Source organism: Somniosus microcephalus, chromosome 13 (assembly GCF_052327205.1).
Source record: "Somniosus microcephalus isolate GS21.2 chromosome 13, FLI_Smic_1.0, whole genome shotgun sequence".
NCBI classification, from domain to species: domain Eukaryota; kingdom Metazoa; phylum Chordata; class Chondrichthyes; order Squaliformes; family Somniosidae; genus Somniosus; species Somniosus microcephalus.
In genome coordinates, this window is record NC_140999.1 from 4,003,267 (window position 1) to 4,028,579 (window position 25,313).

At 51.4% G+C, this 25,313-nt stretch overlaps 1 protein-coding gene across 1 annotated transcript in view; it reads right to left on the reverse strand.

Annotated features, from left to right (window-relative positions):
* LOC147107987 (occludin) overlaps positions 1 to 22,605 on the reverse strand; it is a 35,632-nt gene extending 13,027 nt beyond the window's left edge. Inside the window, exons 1-3 of the mRNA XM_086004362.1 lie at positions 22,183 to 22,605; positions 18,134 to 18,941; positions 12,169 to 12,330 (exon numbers count right to left, since the gene is read on the reverse strand). Coding sequence (XP_085860488.1) covers positions 12,169 to 12,330; positions 18,134 to 18,895 — 924 coding nt within the window. The 5' untranslated portion in view covers positions 18,896 to 18,941; positions 22,183 to 22,605. The remainder of the gene's footprint in view (positions 1 to 12,168; positions 12,331 to 18,133; positions 18,942 to 22,182) is intronic.
* Between the last annotated feature and the right edge of the window lie 2,708 nt (positions 22,606 to 25,313).

Genomic DNA, 25,313 nt, shown 5'->3' on the forward strand with positions numbered 1-25,313 from the left:
TAAGGAGGGTCTACAGCAGAACCTGGATCTGCTGGAGTCGTACTGCCAGGCTTGGGCCCTGACAATAAATCCCCAAAAAACCAAAGTCCTTGTGTTCCAGCAAAGATCCAGACATCAGGGACCCAAAATAAATTTCACACTAGGAACAACCAAAATTGAACAAACCACTAACTACACATACTTGGGCTTAAAAATCAGTTCTACGGGAAATTTCAAACTGGCTGTGAATGAACTGAAAGAGAAAGCAAGAAGGGCTTTCTATGCCATTAAAAAATCAATCCAAATAGAAATCCCAATTAGCATTTGGCTCAAATTTTTCAAATCAGTAATTGAACCAATTGCACTCTATGGCAGTGAAGTGTGGGGACCACTAACACAACAAGAATTTGCAAAATGGGACAAACACCCAATTGAGATCCTACATGCAGAATTCTGTAAAAGTATCCTCCGGACTCAAAGGAAAACCGTGAACAATGCATGCAGGGCAGAACTAGGCCAATATCCATTAATAATCACTATCCAAAAAAGAGCCACCAAATTTTGGAAACACCTAGAAATGAGCAACCCCCAATGCTATCATTACGAAGCCCTGAAATGTCAAGAGAGGACCATAAAGAAGAATACCCTCAGTCAACTAGTCCTGGGACTCAGTGAAGTAACTACTAACACTACTAACAATAACCAGCCCCAGGACAGTGACAGCGTAACACAAAGAATTCGACCCAACACAATCGTCGCTAAGCAAAAGGAAAAATATCTGTCATATTGGGCAGAAACAACAAAAACCCAAAGCAAACTCAATTGCTACTTGGCCCTAAACAGACAATACAACATGGCTGATTACCTGACCATGGTAAAGGATAGCAAACTGAGAAAAACCTTGACAATGTACAGACTTAGTGAACATAGCCTGGCGATCGAAAAAGGTAGACACAGGCAGACCCGGCTACCAAGAGAGGACAGGATATGCTCTCACTGCAGTCAGGGAGTGGTGGAGACAGAGATGCACTTCCTCACAGCTTGTAGAAAATATCAGGGCATAAGGGAGAATTTCTACCCAAAATTCACAAAAATATGCCCGGAATTCAAAAATTTGAATGACGACCAAAAACTCCCATACCTACTAGGGGAAGAGAGAAATTGTGTAACACTAGCGGCACACTATGTTACAGCTTGCCATAAACAGAGGGACAACCACTAAATATAAGAAAAGAGTATATATAAATTATATGAAAGTATATTTATACACTCAGGGATATATCTGTTTATACACTGTATGGATAGATCTGTATTTTTGTGCACAAACATGAATGTTTTTCGATGCTTTGGCAACATAAGATGTAACTTGTCATGCCAATAAAGCGATTTGAATTGAATTGAATTGAGTGGGATTAGACTGGGTGGGACATTAAAGGGTTTGGAGAGTGAGGGGGAGAGCGGGATTAGACTGGGTGGGATATTAAAGGGTGCGGGGAGTGAGGGGGAGAGCGGGACTAGACTGGGTGGGATATTAAAGGCTGCGCGGAGGGGGAGAGTGGGATTAGACTGGGTGGGATATTAAAGGGTTTGGAGAGGGGGAGAGTGGGATTAGACTGGGTGGGATATTAAAGGGTGTGGGGAGTGAGCGGGAGAGCGGGATTAGACTGGGTGGGATATTAAAGGGTGTGGGGACTGAGCGGGAGAGCGGGATTAGACTGGGTGGGATATTAAAGGGTGTGGGGAGTGAGCGGGAGAGCGGGATTAGATTGGGTGGGATATTAAAGGGTGTGGAGACTGAGCGGGAGAGCGGGATTAGACTGGGTGGGATATTAAAGGGTGTGGGGACTGAGGGGGAGAGTGGGATTAGACTGGGTGGGATATTAAAGGGTACGGGGATCTGCAAGATGCCAGAATTGGAGGAGCGCAGAGATCTCGGAGGGCAGTCGGGCTGGATAAGGCTACAGAGATAGCGAGGGGCGAGGCCATGGAGGGAATTGAAAACATGGTTGAGAATTTTAAATTCAAGGTGTTAGCGGACCTTTACCTCCACGAGTCACATTCCTTCCTTTTGGCTCCTGACCCTCACTGGGGCTCAGTTCGGCTGTGGGCCACCAACTGGTACCTCAGCCAATTGCAGCTCTTTATCGTGAGCGAAACTGGACAGTGAGTGGCACGGTCTATTTGGCCGCATGGTGCATCGCAGCCAAGCTCAACCTGGACGTCTGCGCAGGCGCACTGCCAGCCAAGCACCACTGGAGGGCCATCAGGAGCCAGAATCCTGGCCTGTTCCCTTTCTCAATTTACACCAGCTCGCATCGACCAAACTGACATCAGCTGATTTAACACGAAGCAGGAATTGAACCCGGGACTTTCTCGACTGGGACATTAATCAATGTCAGCCTCTGGGGGAGCCCAACAGCTTTCATTCCACGAGAATGTTGCTGTTATTTATTGGTGTGTGGACTCTGGCCGGTTCTGTGAATGATTGTTTCTCCGAAACAGCAACAGGAATACACAGATTCCGGAGTTGTGTAACTTGGTTTTGTATTGTGTATGAGTCAAAGCGAAGCTGGCCCTGCCTGGAATTTATTTATACTCACCCCACCCCGCCACAGTCAACCCATAGCTGGCTTCTCCCCGTATCCCCCAACTCCACCTACCCACCTTCTCCTCGTATACCCCAACCCCACCTACCCACTTTCTCCCCAAATCCCCCAACCCCACCTACCCACCTTATCCCCGTATCCCCCAACCCCAACCACCCAGCTTCTCCTCGTATACCCCAACCCCAACTACCCACCTTCTCCCCAAATCCCCCAACCCCATCTACCCACCTTCTCCCCATATCCCTCAATCCCACCTTCTCCCCGTATCCCCCAACCCCATCTACCCACCTTCTCCCCATATCCCCCAAACCCACCTCCTCCTCGTATACCCCAAGCCCATCTACCCACCTTCTCCCCATATCCCTCAATCCCACCTTCTCCCCATATCCCTCAATCCCACCTTCTCCCCATATCCCACCTTCTCCCCATATCCCCCAAACCCACCTTCTCCTCGTATCCCCCAACCCCACCTTCTCCCCATATCCCCCAAACTCTACCTTCCCTTCTATCTTTTGATCATATTTACGCTGTCAGTTTCAAATGTCCTTCCGTGGTAACAGAGGCCTGGACTAATGATCCAGAGACGTGAGTTCATACCTTTCAGCCAATGTCCCCATCACCATCGCTGGGTATGTCCTGTCCCACTGGCAGGACAGACCCACCAGGGGTGGTGGCACAGTGGTACACAGTCAGGAGGGAGTGGCCCTGGGAGTCCTCAACATTGACTTCGGACCCCATGAATTCTCATGGCTTCAGGTCAAGCATGGGCAAGGAAACCTCCTGCTGATTACCACCCACCGCCCTCCCTCAGCTGATGAATCAGTACTCCTCCATGTTGGACACCACTTGGAAGAAGCACTGAGGGTAGCAAGGGCACAGAATGTACTCTGGGCAAGGGATTTCAATGTCCATCACCAAGAGTGGCTCGGTAGCACCACTACTGATCGAGCTGGCTGAGTCCTGAAGGACATAACTGACAGTCTGGGCCTGCGACAGGTGGTGAGAGAACCAACACAAGGGAAAAACCTATTTGACCTCGTCCTCACCAATCTACCTGTCGCAGATGCATCTGTCCATGACAGCATTGGTAGCAGTGACCCGTCTTCACACTGAGGACACCCTCCATCGTGTTGTGTGGCACTACCACTGTGCTAAATGGGATAGATTCAGAACAGATCTAGCAGCTTAAAGCTGGGCATCCATGAGGGGCTGTGGGCCATCAGCAGCAGCAGAATTGTATTCCACCACAATCTGTAGCCTCATGGACCGGCATATCCCTCACTCTACCATTACCATCAGGCCAGGGGACCAACCCTGGTTCAATAAGGAGTGTAAGAGAGCATGCCAGGAGCAGCACCAGGCGTACCTAAAAATGAGGTGCCAACCTGGGGAAGCTGCAACACAGGACCACATGCATGCTAAACAGCGGAAGCAGCATGCTATAGACAGGGCTAAGCGATCCCACAATCAACGGATCAGATCAAAGCTCTGCAGTCCTGCCACATCCAGTCATGAATGGTGGTGGACCATTAAACAACTAACGGGAGGAAGAGGCTCCAAGAATATCCCCACCCTCAATGATGGTGGAGCCCAGCACGTGAGCGGAAAAGACAAGGCTGAAGCGTTTGCAACCATCTTCAGCCAGAAGTGCCGAGTGGATGATCCATGTCGGCCTATTCCTGAGGTCCCCGCCATCACAGAAGCCAGTCTTCAGCCAATTCGATTTACTCCACGTCCCATAGTGCTTCACAGCCAATGAAGTACTTTTTGAAGTGTAGTCACTGTTGTAATGTGGGAAACGCGGCAGCCAATTTGCGCACAGCAAGCTCCCACAAACAGCAATGTGATAAATGACCAGATCATCTGTTTTTAGCAATGTTGGTTGAGGGATAAATATTGGCCAAGACACCGGGAAGAACTCCCCTGCTCATCTTCGAAATAGTGCCATGGAATCTTTTACGCCCTCCGACAGTACAGCGCTCCCTCAGTACAGCCCCTCCGACAGTGCAGCACTCCCTCAGTACAGCCCCTCCGACAGTGCAGCACTCCTTCAGCACTGCCCCTCCGACAGTGCAGCACTCCCTCAGTACTGCCCCTCCGACAGTACAGCGCTCCCTCAGTACAGCCCCTCCGACAGTGCAGCACTCCCTCAGCACTGCCCCTCCGACAGTACAGCACTCCCTCAGCACTGCCCCTCCGACAGTACAGCACTCCCTCAGCACTGCCCCTCCGACAGTCCAGCACTCCCTCAGTACTGCCCCTCCGACAGTGTGGCTCTCACAGTACTGCCCCTCCGACAGTGCGGCACTCCCTCAGTACTGCCCCTCCGACAGTGTGGCGCTCCCTCAGTACTGCCCCTCCGACAGGGCGGCACTCCCTCAGTACTGCCCCTCCGACAGGGCGGCGCTCCCTCAGTACTGCCCCTCCGACAGTGCGGTGCTCCCTCAGTACTGCCCCTCCGACAGTGCGGCGCTCCCTCAGTACTGCCCCTCCGACAGTGCAGCACTCCCTCAGTACTGCCCCTCCGACAGGGCGGCTCTCACAGTACTGCCCCTCCGACAGTGCGGCGCTCCCTCAGTACTGCCCCTCTGACAGTGCAGCGCTCCCTCAGTACTGCCCCTCCGACAGTGCAGCACTCCCTCAGTACTGCCCCTCCGACAGTGCAGCACTCCCTCAGTACTGCCCCTCCGACAGTGCGGCTCTCACAGTACTGCCCCTCCGACAGTGTGGGGCTCCCTCAGTACTGCACTGGGGGTGTCAGCCTAGATTTTGTGCTCAAGTCTCTGGAGTGGGGACTTGAACCCACGACCTTCTGACTCAGAGGCGAGAGAGAGTTACTCAGTGAGCCACCGCTGACACCTTAACATATCTGAAAATGAAGTGTTTATATTTGTGTTTCAAAATGTGGGTGACTCAGCAGTTTGCGAGCGGACAGTAATCGTTCTGAATTGAGGCTGGATTGGAAGGTGTGTGTGAGGTGTTCCAGTGTCCTGGGGTCCTGGGAAAGGATGAGCTGGAGTCGGAGATGGTGCATTCAGTCACCGAGTGTTAATGTACAACCAGCTAGTGTTTAATCTGCTTGCGCAGGCTTGAAGGAGCCAGATCGGCTCTCCGAGGTGCCGGAGTTTCCTCTTTAGGAGCCTAATGGAGCAGAAAAGATACTGGAATACAACATCCAAACACTAACCGGTTGACCGGCAGAATTGTGGCGAGGAGCGGACGGCGGAAAACCCTCGGAACTGCCGATCAACCGCTCCAGCCCCAGGTACAGATCCACGGGCCCCGGTTGATCTCTGGCACCTCACTCAATTGGTCATTGGTAGTGTTAGATGCTAAAACAGCGACATCCTGCATTTATATAGCGCCTTTAACCTAGTAAATCATCCCAAGGCGCTTCACAGGAGCCCAAAATCAGACAAACACGGACACCGAGCCGAAGAAAGATACAACAGGAGGAGTGACAAAATCCTGGGTCAAAGAGGTCAGTTTTCAGGAGCACCTTAAAGGAGGAGAGAGAGGCGGAGAGGTTTAGGGAGGGAATTCCAGAGCTCGGGGCCCAGGCAGCTGAAGGCACGGCCGCCAATGGTGGAGCGATGGAAATCGGGGATGTGCAAAAGGCCAGAATTGGAGGAGCGCGGAGATCTTGGAGGGTTGTGGGGCTGGAGGAGGTTACAGAGATAGGGAGGGGTGAGGCCACGGAGGGATTTGAAAACAAGGATTAAAATTTTAAATTTGGATGTGTTGGGGGTCTGGAAGCCAGTGTAGGTCAGCGAGCACAGGGGGTGATGGGATTTGGCGCGAGTTGGGACACAGGCAGCAGAGTTTTGGATGAGCTGAGCTTTACAGAGTGTAGCAAATGGGAGGCCGGCCCGGAGAGCGTTGGAATAGTCGAGTCTGGAGGTAACAAAGGCAGGGATGAGGGTTTCAGCAGCGGATGAGCTGAGGCGGGGCGGAGACGGGCGATGTTACGGAGGTGGAAGTAGGCGGTCTTGGTGATGGAGCGGATACGGGGTCGAAGGCTCAGGTCGGGGTCAAATAGGACCCCAAGGTTGCGAAGAGTCTGGTTCAGCCTCAGACAGTGGTCGGGGAGAGGGATGGAGTCGTTGGCTAGGGTATAGACTTTGTGGAGGGAACAAAGACACAGGGCTGGATTTTGTCAATGGGGACGTGATGGAGGCAGGGCTCCCACTTTTTGGGTTGTAGTCCCGCCTCCATCGATTTGTGGCCAACCCACGCGATTTTCCCTTGATTGACCTTGTTAACCCCGCCCAGCGGGCTCAGCAGGCCAATTAAGGGACACCCGGTTACAGGTGATGTCACAGATTGATATTTCATCTGTCAAGAGATTTTGACAGATGAAATATCAGCGTTTGACAGCTCTGTGAAGCTGTCAAACACTGACAATCTGACTTCTAACTTGAGACCTTCTCCACAGACTCAGTTAGAAATCTCTCCAGAACAGAAAGCTGAATGCTGCAACTTTTGACAGCTCGCGGCCATTCTGCTTTCTGTGCCAATGAGATGAGGGACTCCCGAGACCTGAAGGAAGGAAGCCTGCATTAGTAAGTAAAGGTAATTAAAACTTATTTAAACACTTTACACACACCAAACACACTTACCTCTGCACTCATGCACCCATCACTCACCTGAACACCGGACATCTCAAACCCTCCAAACTCTTCAGCCCGACGGTCCGCCTCTCTAACTTGCCGTGGTTTGGAGCCGTCGGGAATCCCACACTTCAGGGATAAAAATAGGGATTAAGCCAAAAACTGCCTGTTAACTACCTGTTAACAGGCAGTTAATTGGCACTAATCCCTTTCCCGCCTCGGGGAGGTGGCTCCCAGCACAGGTCGGGTACCCGCCTCCTGGGAAACGGGCATGGAGGCGGGTTGGGGGCGGGAAGTGTTCGTGCCCCCCGATTCTGCAATTTTCCCCCCACTCCTGCCTCCAAACCCACCTCCACGGGGCTTGGAAATTCGAGCCCAATAGCTTTGGTCTTCACAATATTTAACTGGAGGAAATTGCGGATCATCATTGACTGTATGTCGGACAGGCATTGGAGGGGTCGAGAGAGGTGGTGCAGAGGTAGAGCCGGGTGTTGTCAGCGTACAGGTGGAGGCTGGCCCCATTTCCTTGGATGGTGTCGCCAAGGGGCCACCATGCAGATAAGAGGAGGGTTCCAGATCCTTTGGGGACTCCAGAGGTAACGGTGCAGAGGCAGGAAGACATTGCTTAAGATGCTCTGCCTATGGTCAGATGGGTAAGAGTAGAACCAGGCGAGTGCAGTCCCACTGAACTGGACAACGGAGGAGAGGTGTGGTCAACCGTGTCAAAGGCTGCAGAGAGGATGAGGACGGAAAATGCGCCATGGTCACAAACACAGAGGGTGTGACTTTGATTACGGCTGTTTCAGTGGCGGAAATCTGATTGGGGAGATTCAAACATGGAGTTGCAGGACAGTAAAGGTGTCTGCAGGGCTGATGTGCGATGGGCTGAATGGATTGTTCTCTTATTCATATCTGAATCAGTGGGATTCTCAACCGGAGGGCATCACAGCGAGGAGGAGGGGGACTGGGAACCCTGGTGAACATGGAGAGAGGAGGAATATGGACATATATAGGCTGAGGGAGGCAGAACTATGGATCAGAAGGAAGTGTCGGGAAATCAGGAACCACGAGGGAATATTTTGTGCCAAGTCAGGGTTTCCTAATTTTTTGAATGAGACGTTAAACGTCAAATTTTGTTTGGCAACGCCCCTGTGAAGCACCTTGGGATGTTTTACTGTGTCACAGGCGCTATATAAAGGCAAGTTGTTGAGTCTGAAAACTGCAGCACTCCTCACCTTCCCTAATCTTTCCTACAACCAACACTCTACAGGCTTTTAAAACACATGTTTGCTTTCCTCTAATTGCTGCTACCTGATGTCATTTGTCTTCTCTCAAACTCTTTAACCTTGTCGATGTCCCTGCACCCGTGTGCCTTGAGCCTTTGTAATAAAAACAACTCGCGGGTAACTGAACACTGTAAACTGAGCACAGGTGGTCCAGACGGAACCTTTTCGCCAGCACCCGTCAAACAGCGACTCTTTGCTGATCGTTCAGTTCCATCTCTGGGCCTCGACGCCATTTCAAAACTGCACAATGTGAGTCAACAGCGGGAAATGATCTAATCACTCGCAACGAGGCGAGTGAGTGAAACCAAAGCAACAACAATTAGGTTAATGAGTAATTAAACTGAAACCAAACTTATCAAAAAGCAAACACAGCTCTGTGTTACGATGGCGCAATTGGCAGGCACTCCACCACAACCTGATAAGACTGGGTGGCGAGAAAGAGCGTCGTTAATATGGGCGCTGTTCGATATCTCCCAGCACCGATTGGCAAACAAGAAATTTCTGGTCGGAGAAGGAGCTTCGCCAGCCTCTGGTCCGAGATCCCATTTGGTCAATATTTGCGCCTCTTGGGTCTGCTGCTCCGACCCGATTGGTGGAGGTGTGCTGCTCAGTCCCGATTGGTGGAGGTGTGTGGCTCAGACCCGATTGGTGGGGGTGTGCGGCTCAGACCCGATTGGTGGAGGTGTGCAGCTCAGATCCGATTGGTGGGGGAGTGCGGCTCAGACCCAATTGGTGGGGGAGTGCGGCTCAGACCCGATTGGTGGAGGTGTGCAGCTCAGACCCGATTGGTGGGGGAGTGCTGCTCAGTCCCGATTGGTGGAGGTGTGTGGCTCAGTCCCGATTGGTGGAGGTGTGTGGCTCAGGCCCGATTGGTGGAGGTGTGCGGCTCAAACCCGATTGGTGGAGGAGTGCTGCGCCGACCCGATTGGTGGAGGTGTGCGGCAGAGGGAAAAGGCAGGGGTGCTGGGATAGGTTTGGCAAATTGCCCTGATGGCTCAGTAGATATCGCCGCTGCCCAACATGGTTCCCAGCCCTACAGATTAGGGAGGCTCCAGGTTCTGTTTGGGTTCGCTTGTCCCAGCTGGGACAACGGCTAGGGTGCTATAATTGGCCTTTGCACTCCTGGACTCCCACTGTCCAGTGACTCTGGATGAAATGTGTGGACAGCAGGCGAGGGTCAGGATCTGGTCACCATGACCCCTCTGGAATTCCCTCCCTAAACCTCTCCGCCTCTCTCCTCCTTTAAGGCGCTCCTTAAAACCGGCCTCTTTGACCAAGCCTTTGGTCACCTGTCCCAGTATCTCCTGATGTGGCTCGCGGTCAATCTTTGTCTGATTTACGCTCCTGTGAAGCGCCTTGGGACATTTTTACTAGTTAAAGGCGCTGTATAAATGCGTCGTTGTTGTTGCGGTGGTTGAATAGTCCACTCACCCTTCCAGACTCACACAGGACCCCGCGGTGAGGTACTGAAGGGTCAGCTGGAGGTGGTGAAATAATATTCCCGCAGTGACTCCAGGAAGTGGTAGATAATGAAAATCAAATCAGAGAGAGACCAGGCCATCGCTGGTGAGTCATTGTTTTGGAAAGATACCATAAGTGGTACAGTTTCGGTGCGTGACGCCTTTTGTTTCATCCTCATGAGTGCAAAACAATTTTGTAATCTATGAGGTGAACCTTTATCTAAATGATAGCATGCCCTTGTGTATGACTTAGATTCACCTTGTGCATGCACAGTCAGGTGTTAAAGCCAATCACCGTGCATTAACCACTGACTTTGTGCCAGTTCTCAAGTAGCGTAGGACTTCAAAATGATCTGACTGGATCCTCACAAGCAATGCAAGATGCAAGGACCACTGAAAGTTTCTGCTCAAAAGTCCTCGACATTGTGTACTGGGTGCTTCAATGGGGTAGCGCATGGCACTTTCGCCTGCAGGACAAGGTGAAAGTTGGCTTACTCTCATCAGGGTCCTAAACAAAAAAAAAGGTTGAGGTGGTCTCCACCCATTCCTGGTGAGCAGAATGTGGCATAAATTAGCACTCTCAATCGGAGAGAACATCAGGAAGCGTGGATTGAGAAAAGTCCAATTGACCCATCAAGCCCTCTCCTCCCACAGCTCTAATTCCACCCTAGCATGGACTCTACCCACCCATTTAATCTCCCTCCACAGCCCGTGAGCACTCCACCCTATCAAGGACGTTACCCACCCATTTAATCTCCCTCCACAGCCCGTGAACACTCCACCCTATCAAGGACGCTACCCACCCATTTAATCTCCCTCCACAGCCCGTGAACACTCCACCCTATCAAGGACGTTACCCACCCATTTAATCTCCCTCCACAGCCCGTGAACACTCCACCCTATCAAGGACGCTACCCACCCATTTAATCTCCCTCCACAGCCCGTGAACACTCCACCCTATCAAGGACGCTACCCACCCATTTAATCTCCCTCCACAGCCCGTGAGCACTCCACCCTATCAAGGACGCTACCCACCCATTTAATCTCCCTCCACAGCCCGTGAACACTCCACCCTATCAAGGACGCTACCCACCCATTTAATCTCCCTCCACAGCCCGTGAACACTCCACCCTATCAAGGACGCTACCCACCCACTTAATCTCATAGAATACAAGAGCAGGGAGGTTATGCTTGAACTGTATAAAACACTAGTTAGGCCGCAGCTAGAATACTGCGTGCAGTTCTGGTCACCACATTACAGGAAAGATGTGATTGCACTAGAGAGGGTGCGGAGGAGATTTATGAGGATGTTGCCGGGACTGGAGAATTTTAGCTATGAGGAAAGATTGGAGAGGCTGGGGTTGTTTTCTTTGGAACAGAGGTCGAGGGGAGACCTTATTGAGGTGTATAAAATTATGAGGGGCATAAAATTATGAGGGGCCTAGATAGAGTGGATAGGAAGGACCTATTTCCCCTAGCAGAGAGGTCAATAACCAGGGGCACAGATTAGAAGGATTAGAGGGGAGTTGAGGAGAACTTTTTTCACCCAGAGGGTGGTGGGGGTCTGGAACTCGCTGCCTGAAAGGGTGGTCGAGGCAGAGACCCTCATCACATTTAAAAAGTACTTGGATATGCACTGGAAGTAACCTACAGGGCTACGGACCAAGAGCTGGAAAGTGGGATTAGGCTGGATCGCTCTTTGTCGGCCGGCACAGACACGATGGGCTGAATGGCCTCCTTCTGTGCTGTAAATTTCTATGATCATGTGATTCCCTCCACAGCCCATGGACACTCCACCCTATCATGGACTCCACCCACCCATTTATCGCACGAGAGAAGTTCGATGTAAATAATCTGTGATCCCAAATGAGAATCAAGCAAAACTGCAGAATATTCACCAATTGTCAGATATCTGGCCCTGGCCATCAGAGGCCATTCCATTACTGCCCCCTTCCTCCAATATCACAACACCCATCATGTCCCCTGGAGCATCTGATCTCTCTCTCCACCCTCCAATCCCAATATTTATCCATCCCCTGATTGGCCCCTTCTGTTGCTGTGACTGTACTGAACGCAGTACACCCAGTTCGACCTGCCCGAGTCACTCTGTGAACTTCTCACTCAGGGAGCCAGCTCTGGCCCGAGACAACTGGAACCGTTCCGCTGAGATCCACTAACTCAGCACTGACCGGTGATCGACCCAGGGACTCTTCACATGTTCACTTACCCATTCCTCCACGTTCGGTCCCATCTCTTCTCCAGCAAACCCTTTGTCCCAGAGGATATTCGGCTTCCCGTATTTCCATATTTTGTGCCGCACTCTTTGGGCGAAGAAAGCAATGACGCAAAACGTCAGTGCCACCAGGAATCCACAGACGATCGCCACAGCCTGTCAACAGAGAACAGACAGAAGTGGGATTAGCATCATCGCCGTGAAGAGCAGCGGAAAGTGTAGGGTTAGAAACTGTTGAAGCTTCCCAGTTACGTTAATTCTCTCTCTCCCCCTCTCTCTGTCTCTCTCGCCCCCTCTCTCTCCGCCCCTCTCGCCCCCTCTCTCTCCGCCCCTCTCTCTCTCCCCCCCTCTCTCTCTCCCCCTCTCTCTCTCTCTCACCCTCTCTCTGTTCCCCCCTCTCTCTCTCTCTCTCTCCCTGTCTGTCTCTCTCCCCCCTCTCTCTCTCACCCTCTCTCTCTCTCCCTCTCTCCCCCCCTCTCTCTCTCTGTTTCCCCCCTCTCTCTCGCTCCCTCTCTCTCTCCCCCCCTCTCTCTGTTCCCCCCTCTCTCTCTCTCTGTTTCCCCCCCTCTCTCTTTCTCTCTGTCTCCCCCTCTCTCTCTCTACCTATCTGTTTAGGTTTATGTTTGTGTGTCTCACTTTCTGCTTCTTTGACTCTTAGTTTGTGTGTGTCTCTTTTTTCATTCTGCCTCTTTCTATCGCTCCACCTCTCTCTGTCTGTTTGTCTCTGTTTCTCGCTCTGTCCCTCTCAGATTCTCCCTACCTCTCACCTCATTTCTTATAATAGACAAGGGCCTAGAAATTCAGTGCCCTTAGCACCGATTTTGCGGCGCTAGAGGGCCTAGCGCTGCAATTGGCGCCGGTTCCTAAATTGCCTGGGGCCCTTCCGCGGTGGTAGACCGGTAGCGCTGCGCCGGCACCGATGACGTCATCGGTGTGCGCAGCGTCCCGGTTGCCGTGGTAACCCGGCCCCAAGCCGAAATTCAGTTGCGGCTGCCTCGCCAGTGGCAGCCGCAACTAAGACTCCGGCAAACGAGTGTTGCCGGAGTCTGCGCCGGCGCTTTAAGGAGGCGCGGCGGCCGGCCGCTTTCCCGCCGGCCGCCTGCCCACAGCTCCCTCCCCGGACTTCTCCCCCCCCCCCCCCCCCCCCCCCGGAACAGATGCAAGCCTGGCACTTGTCCGAGGTGCCGGGCTCATTTTTGCAGAGATTTGCGCGGGCCGCGGCCGGGTGCAGGCAGCTCCTCCTTAACGGAAGGAGGAGGCCTGCACTTCCCGAGCCTGCCGCACCGCAGCGGGCGCCGCAGCGCCGGAATAGCGCCGCAATGCGGCACGTTGCGCCAGTTTTCAGGCGCTAAAACCCTTCAGTAGCGCCGGCAGCCGTTTGGGCGCGGCGCTACTGAATTTTTGGCGCGCGCAAAGGGACTTAGCGCCGGCGCTAACTTCCGGCGCTAAAGCCCTGGCGCAGCGCAAACTCAATTTCTAGGCCAAGGAGTAGGAGGCAGCAACAACAACAACAACTTAAGAACATACGAAATAGGAGCAGGAGTCGGCCGTTCGGCCCCTCGAGCCTGCTTCGCCGTTCAATAAGATCAACGTGGTAGAGAGAAACTATCTCCTCTGGTTGGGGAGTCTAGGACTAGGGGGCAGAGTCTAAAAATTAGAGCCAGACCTTTCAGGAGTGAAATTAGGAAACGTTTCTACACACAAAGGGTGGTAGAAGTTTGGAACTCTCTTCCGCAAACGGCAATTGATGCTCGATCAATTGTTAATTTTAAATCTGAGACTGATAGCCTTTTGTTAACCAAAGGTATGAAGGGATATGGACCAAAGGCGGGTATCTGGAGTTAGATCACAGATCAGCCATGATCTCATTGAATGGGCTCGAGGGGCTGAATGGGCTCCTCCTGTTCCAATGTTTCACTGAACCACAGCTAATTACTGGGTCTATTTTCATCCTTAAAACCCTCTTTGAAATGCATTCGGCTCCTTTTGAAAAGGAGTCAATTGACACGGAAATAATTCCTTTAGTGGAGTTCCCACTCCATGTAATAACTACCCTGCCCTCTAATAAGGGTTTCATTCATTAAACAGGACCCACCACATTCTGACTCGGGGGGAGCGTGCTACCAATCGAGGCAACCCAACAGGTGGAAAACCGAACTGGAACCGGTAAATGCTGGAAAGAGAGTAGGTTGGTCAGTATTTGAGAGAGAGCAGGTTGGCACTGTGGCCTGGGGAGCCAATGTTCTCTTGGCGTTGCCATTAACTCTATTTTTTTGTTGTTGTTGTTGTTGTTAATAACTAGGTGCAGGAGTCGGCCATTCGGCCCCTCGAGCCTGCCCCGCCATTCAATAAGATCATGGCTGATCTTTGACCTCAACTCCACTTTCCCGCCCGAGCCCCATATCCCTCGATTCCCTTATGAACAATGTGTGGTTTTGTGACTTTCTCTTGTGGTTTTGGCCCTTTGTGCCTTTAAAAAGGACTCACCTTGTACTGTTTTATGGAATAATCTCTCTGAATCTGAAGAGGTAAATTCCGCCGGGCCTCCTCATCCACTTCAGTGAGTTCATGTCCGCAGTGAATTCCAACAGACCTGTGAGGCATGACCGACTCTTTCTCAACCTCCACCCACTATTCTCCATCAGATCTGTGCTTACTGAACAAACACTGATAGCATCTCCCATTAACCTGTCTCAAACTTTCCCCCCCACAGCCCCCGTCAGCTAACTACAAGATCTGACTCATGCTGCACTCCGATACCTTGTACATTAAGATTACAGAAGCAACCTTCAGGCATGACCTCTCGCGGAGCTAATGATAAGAAGCTGATTTCTCCCAAGTTTGGCTTAGTCTGCAACATGTGGCTCCTGCCAAGGTCCAACATCGAGCCTCGCACACTTCCACACAGGGGTCCACAGTCGGGTTCCCAACTCTGATTGGACGTATTCCGAGAGGTTTCATCACCTGACCTCCCGGCTCTAACTGCCCCGCCCCCACCCTCCCGCCATTGGTCACCTGACACGTCCATCCTCGCGGTGCCTCGCCTTCCCGCGGCCAATCGGAGAGCGAACAGCCTCGTCGCTGGATGATTCTTGACTGTCAGTCAACGGCCTTTCCCCCTCCGCCCCCCATGTCCGATGTTTTTTATAACTGAAATAAACTAAAGTGTTCAAAGAAAATTGCTCCATTGATTTTTCTCCTGGCTGGTTCGCAGCAGTGCCCTGGAGACTCCAACAACAACGTGCATTTATATAGCGCCTTTAAAGTAGTAAAACATCCCAAGGCGCTGCACAGGAGCGATTATCAAACAAAATGTGACACCGGGCCACATCAGGAGATATTAGGACAGGGGACCAAAAGCTGGGTCCAAATGGTAGGTTTTAAGAAACGTCTTAAAGGAGGAGAGAGAGGCGGAGAGGTTTAGGGAGGGAATTCCAGAGCTCGGGACCCAGGCGGCTGAAGGCACAGCCGCCAATTAAAATAAGTTAAAGAGCGATTAAAATCGGGGGATGCTCAAGAGGCCTGAATTGGAGGAACGCAGAGATCTCGGAGGGTTGTGGGGCTGGAGGAGATTAGAGAGATAACGAGGGGCGAGACCAGGGCAATCCTGGAGGGTTGACAGCTCTAATCCACAGGCAGCGACGAGCCTCTTCCTGGCTGGGGACACTAAGGTCAAGTGTAGTACACTCTCTGAAACCCTGACTGAGCTGCTGGCGATGTTACTAGAATCTCTCATTAGGGACCGAATGACTGAACACTTGGACAAATTGGAGCTAACCAGAGAGAGCCAGCACGGATTTGTGATGGGTAAGTCATGTCTGACTAATCTAAGTGAATGTTTTTAGGAGGCCATTAACATGTTGTAGAAGGGAGTGTCTGTGCTCAGTATCTTTATGGACTTCCAGAAAGCATTTGATAAGTTTCCACATAAGACATTAGCAAAAAAAGGCACCAGTCAGGAGTGTGGTGGAATACTCTCCACTTGCCTGATTGGCTGCAGCTACAACAACACTCAAGAAGTTCCAGAACAAAGCAATCCCATTGATTGGCTCCCCATCCACCACCTTAACCATTCACTCCCTCCACCACCGGCGCACCATGGCTGCAGTGTGTATCATCTACAAGATGCACTGCAGCAACTCGCCAAGGCTTCTTCGGCAGCACATAGGATTACATCGGATATACGGCACAGAAACAGGCCATTCGGCCCAACCAGTCCATGCCGGCGTTTATGCTCCATTCGAGCCTCCTCCCGTCTTTCCTCATCTAAATCTATCAGCGTAACTCTCTATTCCCCTCTCCCTCATGTGTTTATCCAGTCTCCCCTTAAATGCATCTGTACTATTCACCTCAACCACTCCCTGTGGTAGCGAGTTCCACATTCTCACCACTCTCTGGGGAAAGAAGTTTCTTCTGAATTCACGATTGGATTTCTTGGTGACTATCTTATATCGATGGCCTCTAGTTATGTTCTTCCCCACAAGTGGAAACACTCTCTCTGTATCCACTCTATCGAACCTTTCATAATTTTAAAGACCTCTATTAGGTCATCCCTTAGCCTTCCCTTTTCAAGAGAAAAGAGACCCAGCCTGTTCATCCTTTCCTGATAGGTGTAACCCCGTATTTCTGGTATCATCCTTGTAAAGCTTTCTTGCACCCTCCCCAGTGTCTCTAGATATCCTCTGACATGAATCAGTCATTCATGAAAGAAAGACTTATGAAATAATACTGAGCGGCCTGCGGGTGGCGCTGTCCAGGGAGAGTATAAATACTCGGGCACGGCCCAGCTTGCGCAGGACATTCTTACAGGAACTAGTGAAGGACACAACTAGACCTCCATGTTGTAAAACAGTTGATTAAAGCTTTGTTTAACGCTTAGACCAAGTGCCTAGTAGTTTTCTTACATCATCCTCTTTATAAGCACCTCTCAAACCCACAACCTCTTCCACCTAGAAGGACAAGGGCAGCAGGCACATGGGAACACCACCACCTCCAAGTTCCCCTCCAAGTCACACACCATCCTGACTTGGACATATGTCAACATTCCTTTATCGTCGCTGGGTCAAAATCCTGGCACTCCCTACCTAACAACACTGTGGGAGCACCTTCACCACATGGACTGCAGCTCGTGGTCAGGCACAAAAAGCAAGCAAAAAGGCCAGTGGAATGTTGGCTTCATCTCAAATGGGCTGGAATACAAAGGGGTGGAAGTTATACTTCAGTTGTACAGAACCTTGGTCAGACCCCATCCAGAGCTCGGTGTTCAGGTCTGGGCCCCGCCCCTCGGGAAGGCCTTGGAGGGGGAGCAGCACAGATGGGGCTAAAAGGGTTAAATTCCGAGGCCAGGTTGCACAGACTGGGCTTGTATTCCCTCGAGTTTAGAAGATTAAGGGGTGATCTAATCGAGGTGTTTAAGATGATTAAAGGAGTTGATTGGGTCGATAGAGAGAAACTATTTCCTCTGGTGGGGGGAGTCCAGAACAAGGGGGCAGAACCTTAAAATTAGAGCCCGGCCGTTCAGGGGTGATGTCAGGAAGCACTTCTTCACACAAAGGGTGGTGGAAATCTGGAACTCTCTCCCCCAAAAAGCTGTTGAGGCCGGGGGGGTCAATTGAAAATTTCAAAACTGAGATCGATAGATTTTTGTTGGGTAAGGGTATTGAGGGCTGTGGAGCAAAGGTGGGCAAATGGAGTTCAGGTACAGATCAGTCCTGATCTAAATGAATGGTGCAGCAGGCTCGAGGGGCTGAATGGCCTCCTACGTTCCTATGATTGAGTCAGTCAACACCGAGCAGGGCAAGACCAAGGACCTTCCCAGTGTTTATGACTCAGGGGTGGTGCATTTTATAATTGAGATCATCAACTTTACCATGTTTTAGCAATAACCCTGCACAGGAATCGAAGAATGAATCTTCATTCTACCAAAGGTTGAGTACAGCAATAATAAAGTGTGACTCACCTCTTGAGGATCCACAACACAATAGTGATACAGATACTGATTAGTGAACATTGCCCCACCGCCAGAATAGAACTGGCTGCATATCATCCTGATCTGGCTGTAGTAGATGGAGCCTCCAGTACCTCCGGTGCCGGCCATGGGATTCACGCCCATGATGTATACAATGCTGGCGATCAGCTCCATCCCACCCAGGATGGCGCTGAATATCAGGACCAACAGGTAAAACTTCCGACTCCTGCAGTTGTGGGACTTGCTGAAGCCGGCGATAAAGAAGGCCAGGCCGGCGATGAATGAGATGGCCGCCATTGCGATCATGAAGCCGGTGGCGGCCCTGGGGTTGGTGGTGCCTCTGCCGTAGCCGCCCATCCCATTGTACCCGCCGCCGCCGCTTATCCCGTCGTAGTACCCTCCACCGCCCATCCCGTTGTAGTACCCACCGCCTCCCATGCCGGGGTACCCACCCCCGCCAATCCCTCCGCCATAGCCATAGCCATAATTGTACTGCCATTGCAACGTTGATGCCACACAGGCAAAAATAGCGAGACACAGGACTATTACGATGCCCTCTAAAATGCGGATGATCCTTGGCGGGGAGCTCCATTTGTAGAAGTGCTGCGGCTTATCCTCAATATAGTAAGAGCCTGGTGGAGGGGAACGCACATCAAATTCATAACTGCCCGCCGAGGCTCTGTGCGGGATGGGCTGGCTGAAATGAGTTGGGCTGTAGGCAGGCGGGCTCCCCATGGGGCGATTCCCGTACATTGTGATGGCACGTCCCAGACGGATGCTTTAAGATGGTTGAAACAACCTAGAAATAAACACGAAAAGGAGGAAAATTTACCAGCAAGTCAAGTTGACATCACTGAAATAAGCGATGGTGAGCCTGGCTGAGACCCAATGTTCAGAGATGGTCTACAGTGGCTCATGAAGGCCAACATCCAATAATCATTCTGCCGTTAACTTGGACTGAATCTTGACAGGGTAGATGCGGAGAGGTTGTTTCCCCCTGGCTGGGGAGTCTAGAACTAGGGGTCACAGTCTCAGGATAAGGGGTCGGCCATTTAGGACTGAGATGAGGAGGAATTTCTTCACCCAGAGGGTGGTGAATCTTTGGAATTCTCTACCCCAGAGGGCTGTGGATGCTCAGTCTTTGAGTATATTCAAGACTGAGATCGATAGATTTTTGGACTCTAGGGGAATCAAGGGATATGGGGCTCGGGCGGGAAAGTGGAGTTGAGGTCGAAGATCAGCCATGATCTTATTGAATGGCGGAACAGGCTCGAGGGGCCGAATGGACGACTCCCGCTCCTAATTCTTATGTTCTTATGAATCTACTTAGCCATCCACTCGGTTTTAATTCAGATTCACTCCCTTTTGACTTAATCCACATTTTCGATGCTGAGTAAGCCCAGATGTTGGACGTGCATGGTCTGCGTGTCCACCAGCAGAGAGCTTAGTGCCATGTACACGGGCACCAGTTGGCTTCAGTGTCCCAGATGTCGGTGTCTGGGACAACTTTGGTCCAAGGTGAAATGATTTTAAAAATCAACCAAATAGCATTGAGGGATTTTCAAACTGGCCGGAGTAAATCGGAATTCAGAGCTTTCATAGACTGGCACAGCACAGAAGGGGCCAATCTTTGGTCGAGCTACCCAGTTAGTCCCACTCCCCTGCTCTTTCCCCATCGCCCTGCATACTAGTCATAGAGTAAAATAACTGACTACTAGTTTAATCTTGGTAGCTATTTACCAGATTTAACTTAGTGCTAGCTTAGTCATGTTAGCTGGTTATCAAACCTAACTAAGTGCTAGTTTAGTCTTGCTAGGTGCCTACCAAAACAAATTCATTGCTAGTTTAGTCTTGTTCGTTATTTACCAAACTTAACTCCCTAGTTTAGTCTAGTTAGTTTGTCAGATTTAACTCAGTAGTAGTTTAGTTTTGTTAGTTACTTACTAAATTTAACTTGTGTTGTTTAGTGTTGTTAACAGAAAGTGCAGGAAATGCTCAGCAGGTCAGGCAGCATCTGTGGAGAATGCATTAGTTTAAAAGCTGCTGATTATTGAGTGCCCCAAGTGAAACACTATTGGGAGGAGTTGAACCTGGAGCTCGGGCCTTTATTTATGTTCATTTTACCTTCTGTTGAAGTCATTTAAAAGGCGATCACCTTTCACTCCCCTGTGCACTAGTGTCCCTTTAGAGAAAGAAATCTGCCCTCCTTACCCGGTCTGGCCCTCTCTGAGCCAAGCCGGCACATCAACCTGTCCCGAATCCAGGCAGAAAGAGAAGGACTGGCGGATCCCTGCCTTTCCATCTAATTCCAGATTCAATTAGAAAACAAAAGTGGGGATCTCCTGGGATTGTGAATTTGTGCGGCCGATTTTGAGTAACCTTCTTCTGTTGGGTGTCACTGGCGAAATGAGAATGTTATAAAATGACACACCTCATGGACACCTTGCAATGGACACATGCCACCTGTACCAACACCAGGAGCCAAGTCACATCTTCTGATATAAATGCAGAGTCAGGGCCCTGACTGGAGCACAGACTCTCACTCCACTTCACTCTGAAGCCAGATCGGGTCCTGATTCTGGATTTACACTACAACATCTTACGGATGGGGTCAATTAAGACAATTGGAAGTGCAGACATGAATCATAGAATCATAGAATGGTTACAGCACAGATGGAGGCCATTCGGCCCATTGAGCCCATGCCGGCTCTCTGCAAGAACACTTCAGCCAGTCCCACTCCCCCGCCCTTTCCCCGGAGCCCTGCAAATTTCTTTCCTTCAGGTGTTTATCCAACTCCCTTTTGAAAGCCATGATTGAATCTGCCTCCACCACCCTTTCAGGCAGATCCTAACCACTCGCTACGTAAAAAAGGTTTTTCTTACGTCGCCTTTGGTTCTTTTGCCAATCACCTTAAATCTGTGTCCTCTGGTTCTCGACTCTTCCACCAATGGGAACAGTTTCTCTCTATCTACTCTGTCCAGACCCCTCATGATTTTGAACACCCCGATCAAATCTCCTCTCAACCTTCCCTGCTCCAAGGAGAACAACCCCAGCTTCTCCAGTCTATCCACGTAACTGAAGTCCCTCATCCCTGGAATCATTCTCGTAAATCTTTTCTGCACCCTCTCTGAGGCCTTCACATCCTTCCTAAAGTGCGGTGCCCAGAATTGGACACAATACTCCAGTTGAGGCCGAACCAGTGTTTTATAAAGGTTCATCATAACTTCCTTGCTTTTGTACTCGATGCCTCTATTTATGAAGCCCAGGATCCTGTAAGCTTTTTAAACTGCTTTCTCAACCTGCCCTGCCACCTTCAACGATTTGTGCACATATACCCCCAGGTCTCTCCGTTCATGCACCCCCATTAGGGTTGGACCCGTCAGTTTATGAACAGCTGGACTAAGCCACCTGCAGTAGGTTCTTTACAGACTGCTCCCTGGACTAGCCAGAACTATTAATTTTAACCTTCCCAGAATGATTAACAAAGCTAAGATCCTACAGACCTAACTCTGTTTTTGACAGGAGGGGAAATATTTAAATAACAAATCACACGGATATTAATCTCAATTCTCCAAAAGCCTGTAACTAAATAGAAGAATTACATTCCTTGAAAATCACTCTTTTTTTAATCAATTGCCAGAAATAAATGAAATGCTACTTTGCCCAACTTGACTGTAAAGGGTCGGATCTCCCCCAACACACACTGCACAAATTAAACATCTTTTATTCCAGGGCGATTACACTTGTACACACAGTAATCTCCCCATGAATAAGATTCTTTGTCTGTGTCTCTCTGCCCCCAGTTACTGTACTCCCTGTCCCCTCTCCCTCTCTCGGTCACGCACCTACATTTAGCCCTGTTAGGATCTCCTTCTCTTCCCAGGGTTTATTTGTACCCTTAACTCTCAACTTTGCATTCAATTACCATGGCAACTCTCAAAAGAAGTGACTTAAAATATTTAAAAGTATTTGAAATCTTCCGGGGGCTGAAATAGCCCCCAGAACTGACACTTAAATGTACGTTTCTCAGTGCGCTTACCTCCTCCAGTGACTCCCAGTCCGGGTGTGGTGTTTCAGAGCTTTCCTGCAATTCTTTAAATCCGACTTGTCTTCAAAAAAATATTTATAGTTTGTTTTCTCTGACTCGAGAAGGAATTCCCAAATCCAGTCAGGTGTTCCCAAGATCCCAGACTTTTACTCCCCCACCACTCCAGCCCACAGTAACAGTTTGCACCCACTTGTTCTCTCTCCCTCTCTCTCTCACTCTGGCTTGTTCCAAGTCTGATAGTTTCGGTCATTTACTGAGAAGGAAAATGGCAGCGAGACGGGATTAATCATTGATCCGAGAAAACACAAGGCAGTCTCAGAGGAGGCGAAAGTTCAGGTTCACCAATCTGACCGCCCCCCCTCCGCCTTTCTCTAGGAATCGGTGGAAGCGATTACATTAGATGGTCCTCCTCCCCAGAACACTCATTTGCAATAATGCAGAATAAAAACATTGCAGAATATTTAAAGCCGTCCCCCTCCACCTGTGCTAACTGAAACTGCAGGGAACACCCTGACACAAACACTGGGAGAGGTTTTGTTAATCTGCTATTTATATATCAAAGTCCCAGTTAACAGTGAATGTTCCATTACTGATTCCCCAAATAAATATATAAATCAAGTAGCAGTCCTTGGAGCGGCCCTCTAGGCCCACAATGTCGCTCACACACACAGTCCCATCCCAATCCCCCGCACAGCTACCCAATCTCCCAGGAAAGGCAAAAAAAGGAAAAAACTTCATGCCAATTTATGTACTTAGCTAACTTGTACTTCAGTCTCTGATCTGCCCTGATCTATCGAGCTCAAATAGTTTATCCACAATATTTTAAAGACCTCAGTCCTTCAAGGTGTCAGCCGTGGCTCAGTGGGCCGCACTCTCTCTCTCTCTCTCTCACCCTGAGTGAGAGGGTTCTGGGTTCAAGTCCCACTCCAGAGACTTGAGCACAAAAATCCAGGCTAACACTCCCAGTGCAGTGCTGAGGGAGCGCCGCACTGTCAGAGGAGCAGTGCTGAGGGAGTGCTGCACTGTCGGAGGTGCAGTACTGAGGGAGCGCCGCACTGTCAGAGGAGCAGTGCTGAGGGATCGCCGCACTGTCGGAGGGGCAGTACTGAGGGAGTGCCACACTGTCAGAGGAGCAGTGCTGAGGGAGCGCCGCACTGTCAGAGGAGCAGTGCTGAGGGAGCGCCGCACTGTCGGAGGGGCAGTACTGAGGGAGCACCGCACTGTCAGAGGGGCAGTACTGAGGGAGCGCCGCACTGTCGGAGGGGCAGTACAGAGGGAGCGCCGCACTGTCGGAGGGGCAGTACTGAGGGAGCGCCGCACTGTCGGAGGGGCAGTACTGAGGGAGCGCCGCACTGTCGGAGGGGCAGTACTGAGGGAGCGCCGCACTGTCGGAGGGGCAGTACTGAGGGAGCGCCGCACTGTCGGAGGGGCAGTACTGAGGGAGCGCCGCACTGTCGGAGGGGCAGTACTGAGGGAGCGCCGCACTGTCGGAGGGGCAGTACTGAGGGAGCGCCGCACTGTCGGAGGGGCAGTACTGAGGGAGCGCCGCACTGTCGGAGGGGCAGTACTGAGGGAGCACCGCACTGTCAGAGGGGCAGTACTGAGGGAGCGCCGCACTGTCGGAGGGGCAGTACAGAGGGAGCGCCGCACTGTCGGAGGGGCAGTACTGAGGGAGCGCCGCACTGTCGGAGGGGCAGTACTGAGGGAGCGCCGCACTGTTGGAGGGGCAGTACTGAGGGAGCGCTGCACTGTCGGAGAGGCAGTACTGAGGGAGCGCTGCACTGTCGGAGGGGCAGTACTGAGGGAGCACTGCGCTGTCAGAGGGGCAGTACTGAGGGAGTGCTGCGCTGTCGGAGGGGCAGCACTGAGGGAGCGCTGCACTGTCGGAGGGGCAGTACTGAGGGAGTGCTGCACTGTCGGAGGGGCAGTACTGAGGGAGCGCTGCACTGTCGGAGGGGCAGTACTGAGGGAGCGCCGCACTGTCGGAGGGGCAGTACTGAGGGAGCACCGCACTGTCGGAGGGGCAGTACTGAGGGAGCGCCACACTGTCGGAGGGGCAGTACTGAGGGAGCACCGCACTGTCAGAGGGGCAGTACTGAGGGAGCGCCGCACTGTCGGAGGGGCAGTACTGAGGGAGCGCCGCACTGTCGGAGGGGCAGTACTGAGGGAGCGCCGCACTGTCGGAGGGGCAGTACTGAGGGAGCGCCGCACTGTTGGAGGGGCAGTACTGAGGGAGCGCTGCACTGTCGGAGAGGCAGTACTGAGGGAGCGCTGCACTGTCGGAGGGGCAGTACTGAGGGAGCACTGTGCTGTCGGAGGGGCAGCACTGAGGGAGCGCTGCACTGTCGGAGGGGCAGTACTGAGGGAGTGCTGCACTGTCGGAGGGGCAGTACTGAGGGAGCGCTGCACTGTCGGAGGGGCAGTACTGAGGGAGCGCCGCACTGTCGGAGGGGCAGTACTGAGGGAGCACCGCACTGTCGGAGGGGCAGTACTGAGGGAGCGCCGCACTGTCGGAGGGGCAGTACTGAGGGAGCGCCGCACTGTCGGAGGGGCAGTACTGAGGGAGCGCCGCACTGTCGGAGGTGCTGTCTTTCGGATGAGATGTTAAACCGAGGCCCCATCTGCTCTCTCAGGTGGGCGTGGAAGATCGCACGGGCACTATTTCAAAGAAGAGCAGGGGAAGTTCTCCCTGGTGTCCTGGACAATATTTATCCCTCAACCAACATCACTGAAAACCCCCCAGATTATCTGATCATCAGCGCCGTGCAGCCGACTTGCCAGCTTTTAAATAGAAAATCCGCGTATGTGCGGCCGTGCTGCCCCCTCCCAAAATTACAGGGAACACACTGGTCATTATCTCATTGCTGTTTGTGGGAGCTTGCTGTGCGCAAATTGGCTGTCACGTTTCCTAAATTACAACAGTGACCACGCTTCAAAAGTATTTCACTGACTTCCTTTTTAAAAATCTTTTTCACTTTCTCTCTCTTGCTCTCTTTCTCTTTCTCACTCACCTTCTTCGTCTCTCTCTCCCTTTCTCCCTCCCTTCCCTTTTCTAAAGTAAAAAGCCTCCACTTTCAGCCCATTCTGTTAACCAAGGGCCCTTTAATCTAGGTACCAACCTA